The following is a 13,062-nucleotide window of genomic DNA, read 5'->3' as shown; positions in this document are numbered from 1 at the left end:
AACCTTGTCGAATCGGTACAGGTTGTTGCTTCTGTCTTTTGCTTTGAAATCAAACGGCTCTCAATAGAAATCTGTTGCATTTTGTACCAATTTCTTGCTGGCCAACCAAGGAATTTGAAAATCTCCTAAATTGGAGAGGCGGCTGGTGGGATACTAAAATAGGTGAAGCTGAAAATTTAATCTAAATATAGTATTGTAGCCACGAAGGTTCGGAAGGAGAAATTCCCTTAGGCTTTGCGTTCATTTCAAAAAGGTGACAACTTCACCCTTATCTCCTTTCTTTCTTTTCGAATGATATGCGTCTTGTACTGATTCGATCCTCCCTTAGCATGAACTAGTTGTTGTTTTCTTTGTATGTTTAACTCTTCTGTTTTAGTCCATATAATGGTTGGCGTGATTCTTAACTGCATGAGATGTTTAAATGTTAGGATTTTGATTGACTATTGATTATGAATCGGTGATGTATCTGATTAATTCATTCAAATTCCGCTCTTTGTTTGAAACTTTGTGATTTCCCTCTGTTAAGTGCCCTATATATTTCAAAATGCTACCACTGTTTAGTCTCACTATGTTGTTTCTAGATTGTAGCTCAGTTTTGAGTCTTGATTTGCTATCTTTTCTTATTTGATTCTTGCTTAAGGTTGTGCACTAGTGTTTGGGCTTATTTAATGTTAGTTTCAGCATATTAACATGATTTGAATTCATTTTCTCTCAAGCTTAAAGTCGTATTGGAGTCATGGACAAAAGTTCATCGTTTATGAGTCATTTGCTAGTTTGAGATGATGTATTCTGGTGTGTTCTTGCCCTTGACTTGAGTTGGATGTCTAGTTGTTTTAGCTTAAGGCAGTTCTATCAAATATGCTAGCTTCACCTCTTGGTCCATGGAAGATTGCGACTCCAAAGGTCACTCGCCGTCTCATTTTGGGTGTCCATAAACTTGCAGAGGCCAAAGTTAGAAGTGTTGCAGCCTTTGGTGGTGGTTTTGCCTTGTTGTTGCATCTGTAGAACCTGCTTTGTTTCAAGTTGTCTACTAGCTTTAAAATTTACTTTAGCATCTTCTGATCTATTCCTGTGGACACAGTTGCAGACAAAAAGCTTCTTGTTAAACAAAGAATTAGGTTTATCTATTCGGTAAACCAAACGAGATCAGTCCAAGCCAGTTACCAAATGACTGTCCATCCTTTCCACTCCTAGTTTTTCTTCCATTTTATTGCTAACTATACTATCTTTATCAAATTTTATAAGCAGTTCAAATTCAATTACTAATACCTGATGTCATTTTTTTAGAATTTGTGTTAAGATTTAAATGTTTGCTCTACCTCTAATTAGTAAGCACAAAAAATTTGTAACATATCTAAGGTCACGAGTTTCATATCTTATATAACTATGTAAATATTATAACACGTTTAAAATAACTTATTTCAAATTTTTATTTATTTGACAATTATATCAATCCAAATCATAAATCGAGACAGAAGATTTTTTTTCTTGGTACTCCTTCTGCTTTAATTTACTTGTCTTTTTTTAATTTGACATAAAATTCTAAAAAATATATAATAATTTTTAAATTTTGTGATTTTAGGATAAACGTATTAAATGTATATCAAAATATATAACTTTATCATTTAAACATGTCAGGTTGAATATTAGTATTAAAGAGTTATCAAAGAGTAGAAATTTATAGAGCTCATTATCATTTTTTTAAAATGAAAAAACACATGAAACACTCGTCACAATATGTCTGGAAATAAAAATTAATAATAATATGTTTGAAAATATGTATTTTTCTGTTGAGCTTTAGTAAATAGTTGGACTTTATAAATTCTCAAGTATGAATAGAAAAGGATGTCTTAGAAGATTGGACTTTTAATTTTGTGAACGGAGAAGGTTCATCTTTTGATTAGGAAATAGTGTAATTATTTGATCGACTGCTTATTGTTGTCACCCCACTTCTTGATTAGTTTTAGATTGTGAAGCAGGTGACCTGACTCCATGACAACTACCCAGACTACAATGAGTCAGCCTAATAAAGCTAATGAACGAGCAGCCTCCTCTACTGCCAGCGTTCAAAACCCAGCTTCCTCGTTCAAAAGATTGGGCAGGAAATCACCATTTATGAGATATGGACTTCCTATGATCTCACTAACAGTGCTTGGATCTATTGGTCTTAGCCAACTTCTGCAAGGCAGGTTAGTTATACTTAATGTCAAAATAAGTCAAATTACCCAACTGATGCTCGTTTAACACTTGCAAACTGACGAATCTATTCCAAATTTTGCATTTCCGGCCTTTTTGTTGGCACAGCTCCCAAAATCCTAGCGCTAATAATTGTTAACCTTTCCCTAGTTTTATCAATTTTATGTAATTGTCCTTGTTTACACTTAGTCCTTATATAACTATCTGGTATTGTGAGCTCGGAACTCGATCTTAGTTTGGTTCTGATTTACTTGTCATTGTGTATATTAGTTAAGTTATTCTTTGATGTTCCTTTTGATGCATTTTTCTGGCTTTTCAAAGCTTTCATAGTTGCTGCTTCCTCAGTTGTAACTAATACGTAGTATTTTCTTTTATTTTGAATAGTTAATAGTAAGTTTTAGACATCTGAGTCCATATGTTGAGGAAGTCAGCGAGGGAAGACATTTACATGTTAATCGATAATGGGTTTTGGATACCTCAGGCTCCTATGTAGCAGTCAAGTCCTTGTAAGAGTTATCAAGATACTGTTTTTTGTTTTTCTCTACTGTAAATATGGCACAACCTTTGTTCTGTTGATATTTATAACATTGTTACTTTTTGGCAAAAAAAATAATGATAAATGCCATAATAAAGTGTATTCAAGGCAATTCAAGGCTAAAGATATTAATAGCTCAAGAAAAGTAAGTTAGTCAGGAGGAGATTTTCATTTACCTTCTTGTTACCTAATTGTCATTTATCTCTTCTTGTTTTAGACCGTTGTGCTTTTGACTTCTCGTACCATGATGTTATATTGACTCATATCTTTTCGGATCATCATAGGTAAAGTGATACTTATATGTGTATTGGTAATGGTACTAACTATTGGCATCCTGCTAGAGTTGAATTTCAGTAGCTGAAATGAAAGCCATAAATTTTATGGGCTATTTCAGTCGGCCTGAGTCTACTGTCAATATGAGGGCTAGGCATTAAAATATGCCATCTCTTACCCCCTCTGGGTGTATTTATGTGGTTCATGCTCACTCCTAAGCAGTGTAGCTTCTAGATAGACAAAGTTTTGACATTTTGGTGATCTCCCTGTTTTTTGGGGACAGTTTTCTCCTGCCATAGATTGTGTGCGGTTTTCAGACACTGTCCTTTTTTTCCCCCTTGGCTTAAGACTAAGTGGTGCAAAATTTTGTAGTTCAGCAAGGATATAGCTAAAGTAAAGGATGATCAAGAGTGGGAAATCATCGAAACAAGAAAAGCTCTTTCCCGGTTTGGACCTGTCAATGCATATAACCCCAAAAAAATGAACTTGGAGGAAGAACTAAAGGTACAAATAGTCATCATTTGTATGTATGCGTGTGTTGAATTCCTTACTAAAGCTTACTTTGATGCCTATTTAATTCCTTTGCAGGCTTTGCAAGAGAAGGTTGATATTAATGATTATGAATATAAGAAAATCCCTAAGCCCAAGGAAAGCGAATAAAATAATGTTAGTGGGACTCTCTTGTGCAATAATTTTGCAGCTCGTTGGCTTCTCTTTTGGACTGTCATTTCACTGATTTCTCTGCCAGGCAGCTCTTCCATCCACGAGTTTCGTGCTACCGTTGGAAGTAGTTTTTACTGAGTTTGTAAATGCTTTTAGATGAGTATGTAACTCTTAGTCAAATTTTAAGTTTATGCATTCCATGTTTGAAATAATGTGGGCTATTCTTCCTTAGATCTTATTAATTAACTTCTATATAAGAAACTGCTACCAGTTCCTTCTGGCTTGCTCTCGTGACTTGTTTCTCTTGAAATTTGCCCACTATACTACTAATTCCCCCTTCTAGTTTAGATTAGCAAATAATACTTGTCAAAAAAGGTTTCATTTTCTATTTTAATTTTCTTATTTCTTAGTCATGTTCGATTCATTTCTCATTATGAACTTATACTGCAGTTTAGGTAGAACCATGTATTCAACTTCCAATTTTATTATGGTCATCGACGAAGCTCCTAAAATTAGTTTGCATTTTACATGCGTTATGTATATAAAAAACTCGACCCATGGCCTTTGGCGTGCATGAATTGTGCTATGGTTTCTTTTACACACTAGTTTGATTCTTTGGCAAAAAAAAATACACATTATTCCGGTTCTGGACCTGTAAATATAGCACCTTTTTTAAACATGTCATCTGTTTGCTACACATTGACAATCAGCATTCACTTGTCCGTGCATGTTTTATAATCTTCTAAATGCTAATACACAACACTCTGTGTATTACCTTTACTTGAAACAGAATGACACGGTTATTGGCAACAAGTAGTCGAGATTTGTTGAGCTTCACGCTGAAACATACATAGACTACAGTATAAAATTGCTAATATGTTCCAACGAAATGCAGCTGTCAATCTTTACAACATCACAGATAGCAAAAACATACTTGGTTGATACGTCCCCTTCTTTAACACTTTTGTCTACCATAGGAAACTTGGTTTTCCCACCTCGGAAAATTTTGACTACAATACCAACCATGCGCAATTGGGGCAAATATCAAACATTTTGTTAAAACTTTTACAGAGAGAAAAACAAATTTCTACTCCAAAAAGACAGTAACATAATACCCTTTTTCCCCAATTCTCACCATAATTTTACATTTCAGCCCCTAGCTGACAACACATCCAAATTTAGACCAGAAGATGATCCCTCGGGCTGAGAGAGTTTTCTGATATTTCTGTTGTAGTCAACATCTTGTCCTAATGGTAGGTCCAAAACGTATTTTTCCTTGCTACCAACTTGCTGCAGATGCATCAGTGCAAGCATGCTGATTGCAACCAAGGCTGCATTCCCCAAAATTCCACCCACTTCATCCACTCTAAGAGACTTCCTAAAGAAATCAAAACTAGAAAAGAATATATTGAATAGAGCATTTGTTCTCTTCCTTATCTGCGTCGTTAAATTTTCACCTGTGGCGCTTGTAGCAGGACCATACAGATTTTCAGGAGAAACAAACTGACTGGCATTACGAACATCTCCCACCAAAGATTGAGCTTCTTCAATGAATTTATATTTCTTACCCGGATGTTCAGCCAATCGCATTGCAAGTACAATTCGGCTTTGCTCTAAGCGAGCAAGAGCAGCATCCCTTTCTGCACGTTGCTGATTCTGTACGGTCTGGTACAAGTGCACCCAAAAAGAAGAAGAAAAATTAAGTAGGAAGTTAATATCTATTATACATAATATAATATTAAAGTCAATCAAACTGCGCAGTCATACTTCTTCTACTTTAAACATACTCTAATCAATGTAAACAGCTCAAACCAACTACTTGTCTTCACCAACCACATCTCTGTACCAATTTGTAACTGATTCTGTTACGCATTAGCAGCACCTGCCCAAACACCCCACAACTCCAGAAAGAAGAAAGAAAATGCTCTCACACATCAGGAACCACTTCAAGTAATGCAATTGAAGAACAAGATATAGATTGCATTTACTACAATTACTCCAATGCCTTCAAAGTTGACTAGCAAGAAAAGTTGGTCTTATGCAAAGGGTACCACGACTCCCCAGATGAACAAGATATAGATTGCATTTACTACAATTACTCCAAGTCTCTAATGCCTTCAAAGCTGTCTAGAAAGAAAAGTTGATCTTATGCATAGGGTACCACGACTCCCTAGATGGACCAATGAAATACACTAACCAGCGCAGTTGTCAATGGTAAAACTCCCTAAGTTTACCTGTGTTGAACAGAAATGGCTGAGAGATTCAACCCGAAAATTGGCATAGTCTCTAGGTTCAGATGTATATTTAGCACATTGACAGTGGATAAGCGGGATTATTTTCTCATGGTGAAATTTATGAACATTTTGGAACAGCCAGATAAAATAAATCTATGAGTTTATAATTGGTAGAATTGTCATGAATCATTATTCCATACCAAAAAAATTCAAGACAGCAAAAAACTTGCGCTGAAAGTTAACATATTTCTTAAAGTGACAACTAATACAAGGGTAATATTCTTGATTTTGTTGAAATCCTAGAATTACTCATTGATGATGTATTTAATGTTTTGTTTGGATAAGTTGATTACAGATTTAGTATTAGAATTGGTTGGCTCTTTTCACCATTATACCTTTTTTTTTATGACTGGGGTGTCCATTATTATACTTTGATCTTTTTCAGTCTTTTTTTGTGGATAATGGTGATGTCCGAACCAGCTTGTGCACACCTCGACTATTCCACAGGTACCCACCCACCAGCACAAGTACCAAGTAACTGTGCTGGAATTTGAACCCTTCTTTCAAAGGTTTGCACCCACTTCATTTGACGTTGGCCACATCCTTAGGTGTTGCACTATGCTCTTTTGTTTCCTCGAAGCCTCCTCAATTGTTTGTGTTTTTTTTCCCTTACTTGGGTCGTTAGTCATGTTTGGATTATGCTTGAATAATGAATAAACTTCCAACACTTCGGCATATGTATGTAATTACGGCCAACCGCCAACTGAAATATCAACAAATCCAATTTTTCCTAGTACTTTTCATTTGGATACTTTGGGGCAAAACTTGGTTTGGAACTTCAATTGCTTCAACCTTTTGTTGAGGTCTCAGACTCTCAGTAATGCAAGGGTGTGACCTAGCAGTCAAATGAAGTGGGAAGAAAACCATGAGGAGGTTCAAATCAGAGACAAAAGCATCACTGGATGATTTCTGCTTAATCTTTGGCAAGAAAATTTATCCAATATTGATGGGAGTCGGTAGGTATCCAGTGGAATAGTTGAGGTGTGTACAAGCTCGACCGGACAATCTTCATCCCAAAAAAGAACCAATAACTCTAAGTACCAAAAAGTTATACTACAGAATATATGCAAAAATATATCCTAAAAGGGTACTTCTTGCAAGTTGTGGAGGCTAAGACACTAGAGCTCTCACACTCTCTTTCTTAGTTCTATCAAATATGCTAGCTTCACCTCTTGGTCCATGGAAGATTGCGACTCCAAAGGTCACTCGCCGTCTCATGTTGGGTGTCCATAAACTTGCAGAGGCCAAAGTTAGAAGTGTTGCAGCCTTTGGTGGTGGTTTTGCCTTATTGTTGCATCTCTAGAACCTGCTTTGTTTCAAGCTGTCTACTAATGTTAAAATTTACTTTAGCATCTACTAATCTATTCCTGTGGACACAGTTGCAGACAAAAAGCGTCTTGTTGAACAAAGAACTAGGTTTGTCTATTCGGTAAACCGAACGAGATCAGTCCTAGCCAGTTACCAAATGATTGTCCATCCTTTCCACTCCTAGTTGTTCTTCCATTTTATTGCTAACACTTTATCAAAAAACTTATAAGCAGTTCACACAGCCATTAATGTTGGGTACAACTTTTTAATGCACATCTACGCCTTAATATTTTTTTCACTGGACATCAAAAGAATAATTGATACCGACCTCAAAAAACACAATTGATACCAACCTCAATGAGCGTACGCCATCAGAGATGCATACAGTAAATCCAGAAAAGTCATGAACATCATATAGTTCATTTGAATCGAACAACATAGTTCTTGTCATTATTCTTTTCAGAGAAAAGCCATGAACATACAACCTTGTGCAGAGGAAAAGGAACAAGAGCGATTCGTAATTAAGTAAGAAAAAGAGGTGAAATAAAATTTAATGTCAAACTCAGATTGTCATTAAAACAGATCTCTTCCTACCTTAACAACACGCAGATCAATTGGGTTTCGAACACGAGAGACATTGTGTTTTTAATTCCTCGGTAACTTAACAACTTTTCTCATATTACCTTCCTAATTAGATAAAAGTTCAAACATTAGTTGGACTGTTGGGTAGTCAAGAATCTGAAGGTAAGAGTAAATTGCGTTTATGGGTTACTGTTTCCAATGCTTGAACTTTGATAATGGTGAGACTTTCAATTTTGAGGAAGATGGAAAACAGGGCATATATGTGGATGCGTTAATGAGTCCAAATTCTGATATTACAGCTGCCTATTCTTTGAATTTTGGGGTTCTGATAGTAAACGGAAATCGTGATAGCAGTAGTTGTGGTCTTGGTGTGATTACTGTGATAAGAAGGAATAAAGAGAAAGAAAACAAACCTAAAAAAAATAAATCTTAAATGTTAAGTTGAATTAAAAATATAATCTCCAATTGGAAACCGACACATGGACTATTTAATTCAATTTTAGCAATCATAGCTTCATTCGTTCAATCCTTACACACTTACAAGAGGTGTATTCAACTTCTAGGACAGGTCAGCATTTAAGGGTTACAAAATTCCAAAAATAAAAGGTTCAAGGGGGTAATAGAATCCAGTATGGAATAAGTGTATAGTTTAGTAAAATGACAATATGTTGGGAGGGCCTTTTACCATTTTCTCAACAAAAATACCACCTAGTCTTCGCCGCAACTTGTATCAAACTTTTCTCTCTCAGCACCAAATAAAAACCAAGCTGTCAAAGTCCTGTTTCTATGAAAATTTTGGCAAGGAATACTGTAGCATACAATCATAACCATGCTAAAATTGCATGTTACAGTATCAAATAACCACAAGGTTTTTGCAGTAATTGCTCTACAGTGGCCAAGATGGAATTTCAGCACTAATTTGATAACAGCAATATCAGTATGATAACTACATTGCTTACAACTCGAAGCATGAAAACAAAACAAATACACAGGTTTTGTGTTTTCTTTCTTTTCACATCCATTCCTCCTCCTCTTGCAATTACTAATTTTTGCTTGAGGGCTGACCCTATATAAGATGTACTAACATATAAGCAATAATATGCTGGAAACATGCTAAGCAGCTACTTGGATTATACCATGACGTTTCATTTTGATCGAACTTCACAAGCCACATTAATTGCAGCATAGCATCACAAAACATCAAATCTAACGCATGACACAACAGTAGACAATTTCAAACAAGGCCAGCTAATTCCATTTAGTCAGATAATGAAAAACGAATAGATTATAGCAATAGACGAATAAAACCAAAAAAAAGGATAGAAATGAGAAGTTACATGGAAGAACTCGAGCTGGTCCTCAAGGTGTTCAAGTGCGGTCCGGATAGCATTGAGACTCTTAGCCTCATGAACAGCGGATTCATCATCGTCAACACGGAACTCCTTAACGAAAACGTAACCATGCTTTACCTGATCTCCATTGTTATCGTTTCTCTTGTTAAAACGGTGACCGTAAAAGTCATCGGACTTAGAGCGAGACTTGATGGAATTGAGGAATTGAGCTCGAGAAACAGAGTGAATAGCATCGCTAAGCTTATCATGTAAATCCCAAATTTTCTCAAGCACAGCTTCGATTTCATACACCTCCATTTCCCATTTCATGGAGGAAACCACAGTCTGGAGGGAAAGTATATTGAAATTCGGTAAAAGCAAAAAGGGAAAGAGAAAGAGAGAGGAAGTATTCAAGCTAGGGTTTGTAGATTTTATTTATTTATTTATTTTGTGTATTTGTATTTCCCTCTTCTTCTTTATTTGGATTTATTTAGCGCTTCTTTCGCACTAACCAACGCATATTTTGGTGGGTGATGACCTGGCAGTTCTCTACCGTTACAGCGTGGAAACGTGAAGCTCACTAGTCCGGTGTATTTCATCATCATTCTCAGTTCTGGGATGGTGGGCCCCCACAATGCACAGTTTCATTTTTAAAAAATTCTATTTACGCCACAATTTAAGACGTGAATTTGAATGCGTCCCCATATTTTTAAAAAAAAATCATTTATGCCACAATTTAAGACGCAATGTGGGTACACCGGATGGAAAACTAAAAAAAATTGAAAATACAGTAAAATCGTAATAAATTAACACTCGATAAATTAATAATCTCTCTAAGATAATATTTTCATCAGGTCCTGGCTTGGGCCAATGGAAAAAATTACTTATTTCGATAAGATAATATATTTTCAAAAGACTCCTATATAAATATATGGTCCCATTAATATTATATAAATTAAGAATTCTTTAAAATTGCAAATATATCTATGACAATTTAGTGAAATATGATTCTATTATTTTTGTTTTTCGTTAAAATTTAAATCTAGTTGAAGCTCATCTCTAACTTTTCTTATGCATCCTAAAGTTCTGGTGTTGCCTTTTCAAACTGCACCATAAAATTGCAAAGATTTCAAGACCTGATATGTGTTGCCTTACGCGTAACTGGTTCCAAAGGTATTGTATCATCTTCAACTTCATCTTCAACATTATTTTTTTCCAGATGAAATTATTTCTTCTAAAACTCGGGACCTCTAAACATAAATCTCAAAACATTCTTTTAATTAATAAATATCAATTTATTGATTAAATAATACATCTACAAAATAAAAATATTTCAGGGTCCCAACTATATTAATTTAGTGAGGTTTTACTGTAAATTCAGATATCATATTAAGATTTAAATATTAATAATTAAAATTATTTTTTTGAGCATTTAAATGTATAAAATTTGTTTTTGTTCGAAAATTAATAAATTTCAATAAAATACTAAGGTAATATGGTATACTATATATTAATTTATTTACTCGTGAAATTATATTTGATATGTTGTTATTTATATCAACAAAAAAGTTATAAAGTTATTTGGTGATAGTTATATTGGCTATTGTAGCGATGGTGGTTATGGATATTGATTAAGGATGGTGTTGTGGTGTAGGTAGTAGCTACTAACAGGTGACTGGTGACTTTTTATAATAACTTGGTATACAATTGCGGTGATTGATGATGGTGATTTGAGGGTAATTGTGGTAATATAGGTGGGTGATAATAGTTGTAAATCAAACAGATTAGTGGTTAGTGATATAGTAACAAATTAATAATGATGGTAATTGTAGGTAGTGATAATGGGTGATAGTAGTTGATAACAATGAACGAAAATAATGGTGTTGCTATTGATGAACACTGAAGATAGTGGTGAATAGATAGAAATAGGAACGTGTGTCAATATCTTATTAAGGTCCAACAAATGTTCCAACTAAAACGCACACCTGCACCGCCGGACGAAGGCGGCCCAACTAACTCAGAACAAACGGAGGTAATCAAACCGACTTTCAAGAACATTTTGGTGGCACCGTACCCATCTCAAGACGGATTATCCCACAATGAACCAAATTGCACAGTCGACATACTCCTAGATGAAACAGAGTAAAATAAGTCAGGAGTAGGAGGAGCACACCATCTTAAGGACAACATCGTGCTATCAGAAGAGGAAAAAAAGAGGATCTATAGACCATGGGATTTCTCCATCATCATCAAACTACTTGGGAAAAAAATAAACCATCAATACCTCAAGAAGAAATTAGCCTTATTCTGAAAGACTACTGAGGAAATTGTTCTAATCGATATAGGGTACGACTACTACATAGTTAAATTCCTCAAAAAAGAGAACTTGCAACGTACCCTCCAAAACGGACCATGGTTCATCAACGGATATTTTTTATCGGTAAAGAGGTGGCAACCAAATTTTGTCGCCTCTGAAGCAAAAGAAAACGTTTCCGCTATATGGATAAGACTCCTAGAGCTTCCAACATAGTTCTACGACCACACCGTCATGGCTAAAGTAGGCAAAGTACTAGGCAAACTAGTCAAAACAGACGTGTGCATATCCGAAACTCTGAGGGGTCGATATGCACGCATATGCATTGAAGTAGCAATAGTGTTCCAGTTAAAAAAGCCATATACATAGGAAACCACAAATAACCCATCATATATGAAGGGTCGGATATCTTTTGTAGTAAATATGGCGTACTGGGGTATAATGGATTATATTGTGAAACCTCTATAGCAAAACAAGTTGGAAGGGCAGGAACTCATCAAGAGCAATGCGAGGGAACACCGACGGCAATGACAAAAACAGTTGACGCCACGATGGATGATACAGAGAAGCAGTGGCAAACAGTCAAATTTCAGAAACGACACAGGCAATTAAAGCGAGCTACAGAGGAAAGTGAGGAGCTGACCCAGGTATAAGCGTTAAATTGTTCGAAAAAAGCATATGTAAGTATCTTGAATAAAAAATATGTAAGTACAAAAAGAGTCTACCGAATAACTTAGCACGGTCCCCCCAAAATACTCCTATGAAAAATGTTAATGCAGTAGGTGAGTCTCGAACTCAGAAGTAGAAGGCCAATACTTCAGGGGATTTCGTGGATGCCCTAACTGGGGATCGATCCGTGATTAACCAAAATAATAAATTCTTATACGTCATAGGAACTAATGTCACAAATACGACATTAATAAATAATAAACATAAGGAAGAAAACCCCAATAACTTTAGCCCCAAACAAATAAACATTATGGCGGTAGACACAGTAACCTACACGCTCCCTAATACCCCTGTGGAAGTGAACAATAAATTCAATACACTTATCCAAGGGCCACAATCCAAGGTAAATCCCTCACTATCCACTCCAAACTATGTGGACAAAATACACTCCACAGCAAATAACAGTTGTATAATTAAAAATAAAATAATAAATATGGATATTGACGGCAATATCTCTCTACCTCTAAACTTTCCAAGTAGGGTCCCCCTACTAAACATACCCCCNCCCCCCCGCCCCCTCATTTATGGAAAAAGGCATGAAAAGTTCGAACTATAGAAATCAAAATATTCCTAGTATAACATTTACTAATATAGGAAATATTCCTCTTAAAAGCCAATTAACTATCCTTATCAATTCCCATATCCAGTGCTACCTAATCTCAAGGAAAATGCCAAGAATCCCCTTTTTAGCTCAGCAGAGGAGGCAAACTGCAAACAGGAACTCCCTTCTCTTTCCTCCAAGAACTCTTGTGAGCCAGGCTCAACCAATCCAAATAAACAATCAAATGTTATTCAACCAAATGTCATTTCTAGCTCCTCTTCCTCCATTTTCGACCT

At 35.6% G+C, this 13,062-nt stretch overlaps 3 protein-coding genes across 3 annotated transcripts in view; 1 reads left to right on the top strand and 2 right to left on the bottom strand.

The window, feature by feature from the left end:
- The window catches only part of LOC125858312 (uncharacterized), a 139,470-nt gene that overhangs the window by 91,865 nt on the left and 34,543 nt on the right, over positions 1-13,062 (bottom strand). The gene's annotated exons all lie outside the window — the stretch shown is intronic.
- Positions 119-3,988, top strand: LOC125858328 (cytochrome c oxidase assembly protein COX16, mitochondrial-like). Its single transcript, XM_049538084.1, has 4 exons — positions 119-253; positions 1,980-2,189; positions 3,382-3,508; positions 3,593-3,988. The coding sequence occupies exons 2-4, from the start codon at positions 1,993-1,995 to the stop codon at positions 3,662-3,664; spliced, it is 396 nt and encodes a 131-aa protein (XP_049394041.1). The 5' UTR covers positions 119-253; positions 1,980-1,992; the 3' UTR covers positions 3,665-3,988.
- Positions 4,530-9,639, bottom strand: LOC125858322 (plastid division protein PDV1). The gene is made up of 2 exons (XM_049538078.1): positions 9,189-9,639; positions 4,530-5,332 (listed from the first exon to the last, which is right to left on the bottom strand). Exons 1-2 carry the CDS (start codon positions 9,510-9,512, stop codon positions 4,817-4,819), a joined length of 840 nt encoding a protein of 279 aa, XP_049394035.1. The 5' UTR covers positions 9,513-9,639; the 3' UTR covers positions 4,530-4,816.

This window comes from Solanum stenotomum, chromosome 3 (genome assembly GCF_019186545.1).
Source record: "Solanum stenotomum isolate F172 chromosome 3, ASM1918654v1, whole genome shotgun sequence".
Classification (NCBI taxonomy): domain Eukaryota; kingdom Viridiplantae; phylum Streptophyta; class Magnoliopsida; order Solanales; family Solanaceae; genus Solanum; species Solanum stenotomum.
This window is presented reverse-complemented; position numbering and strand designations above follow the sequence as displayed.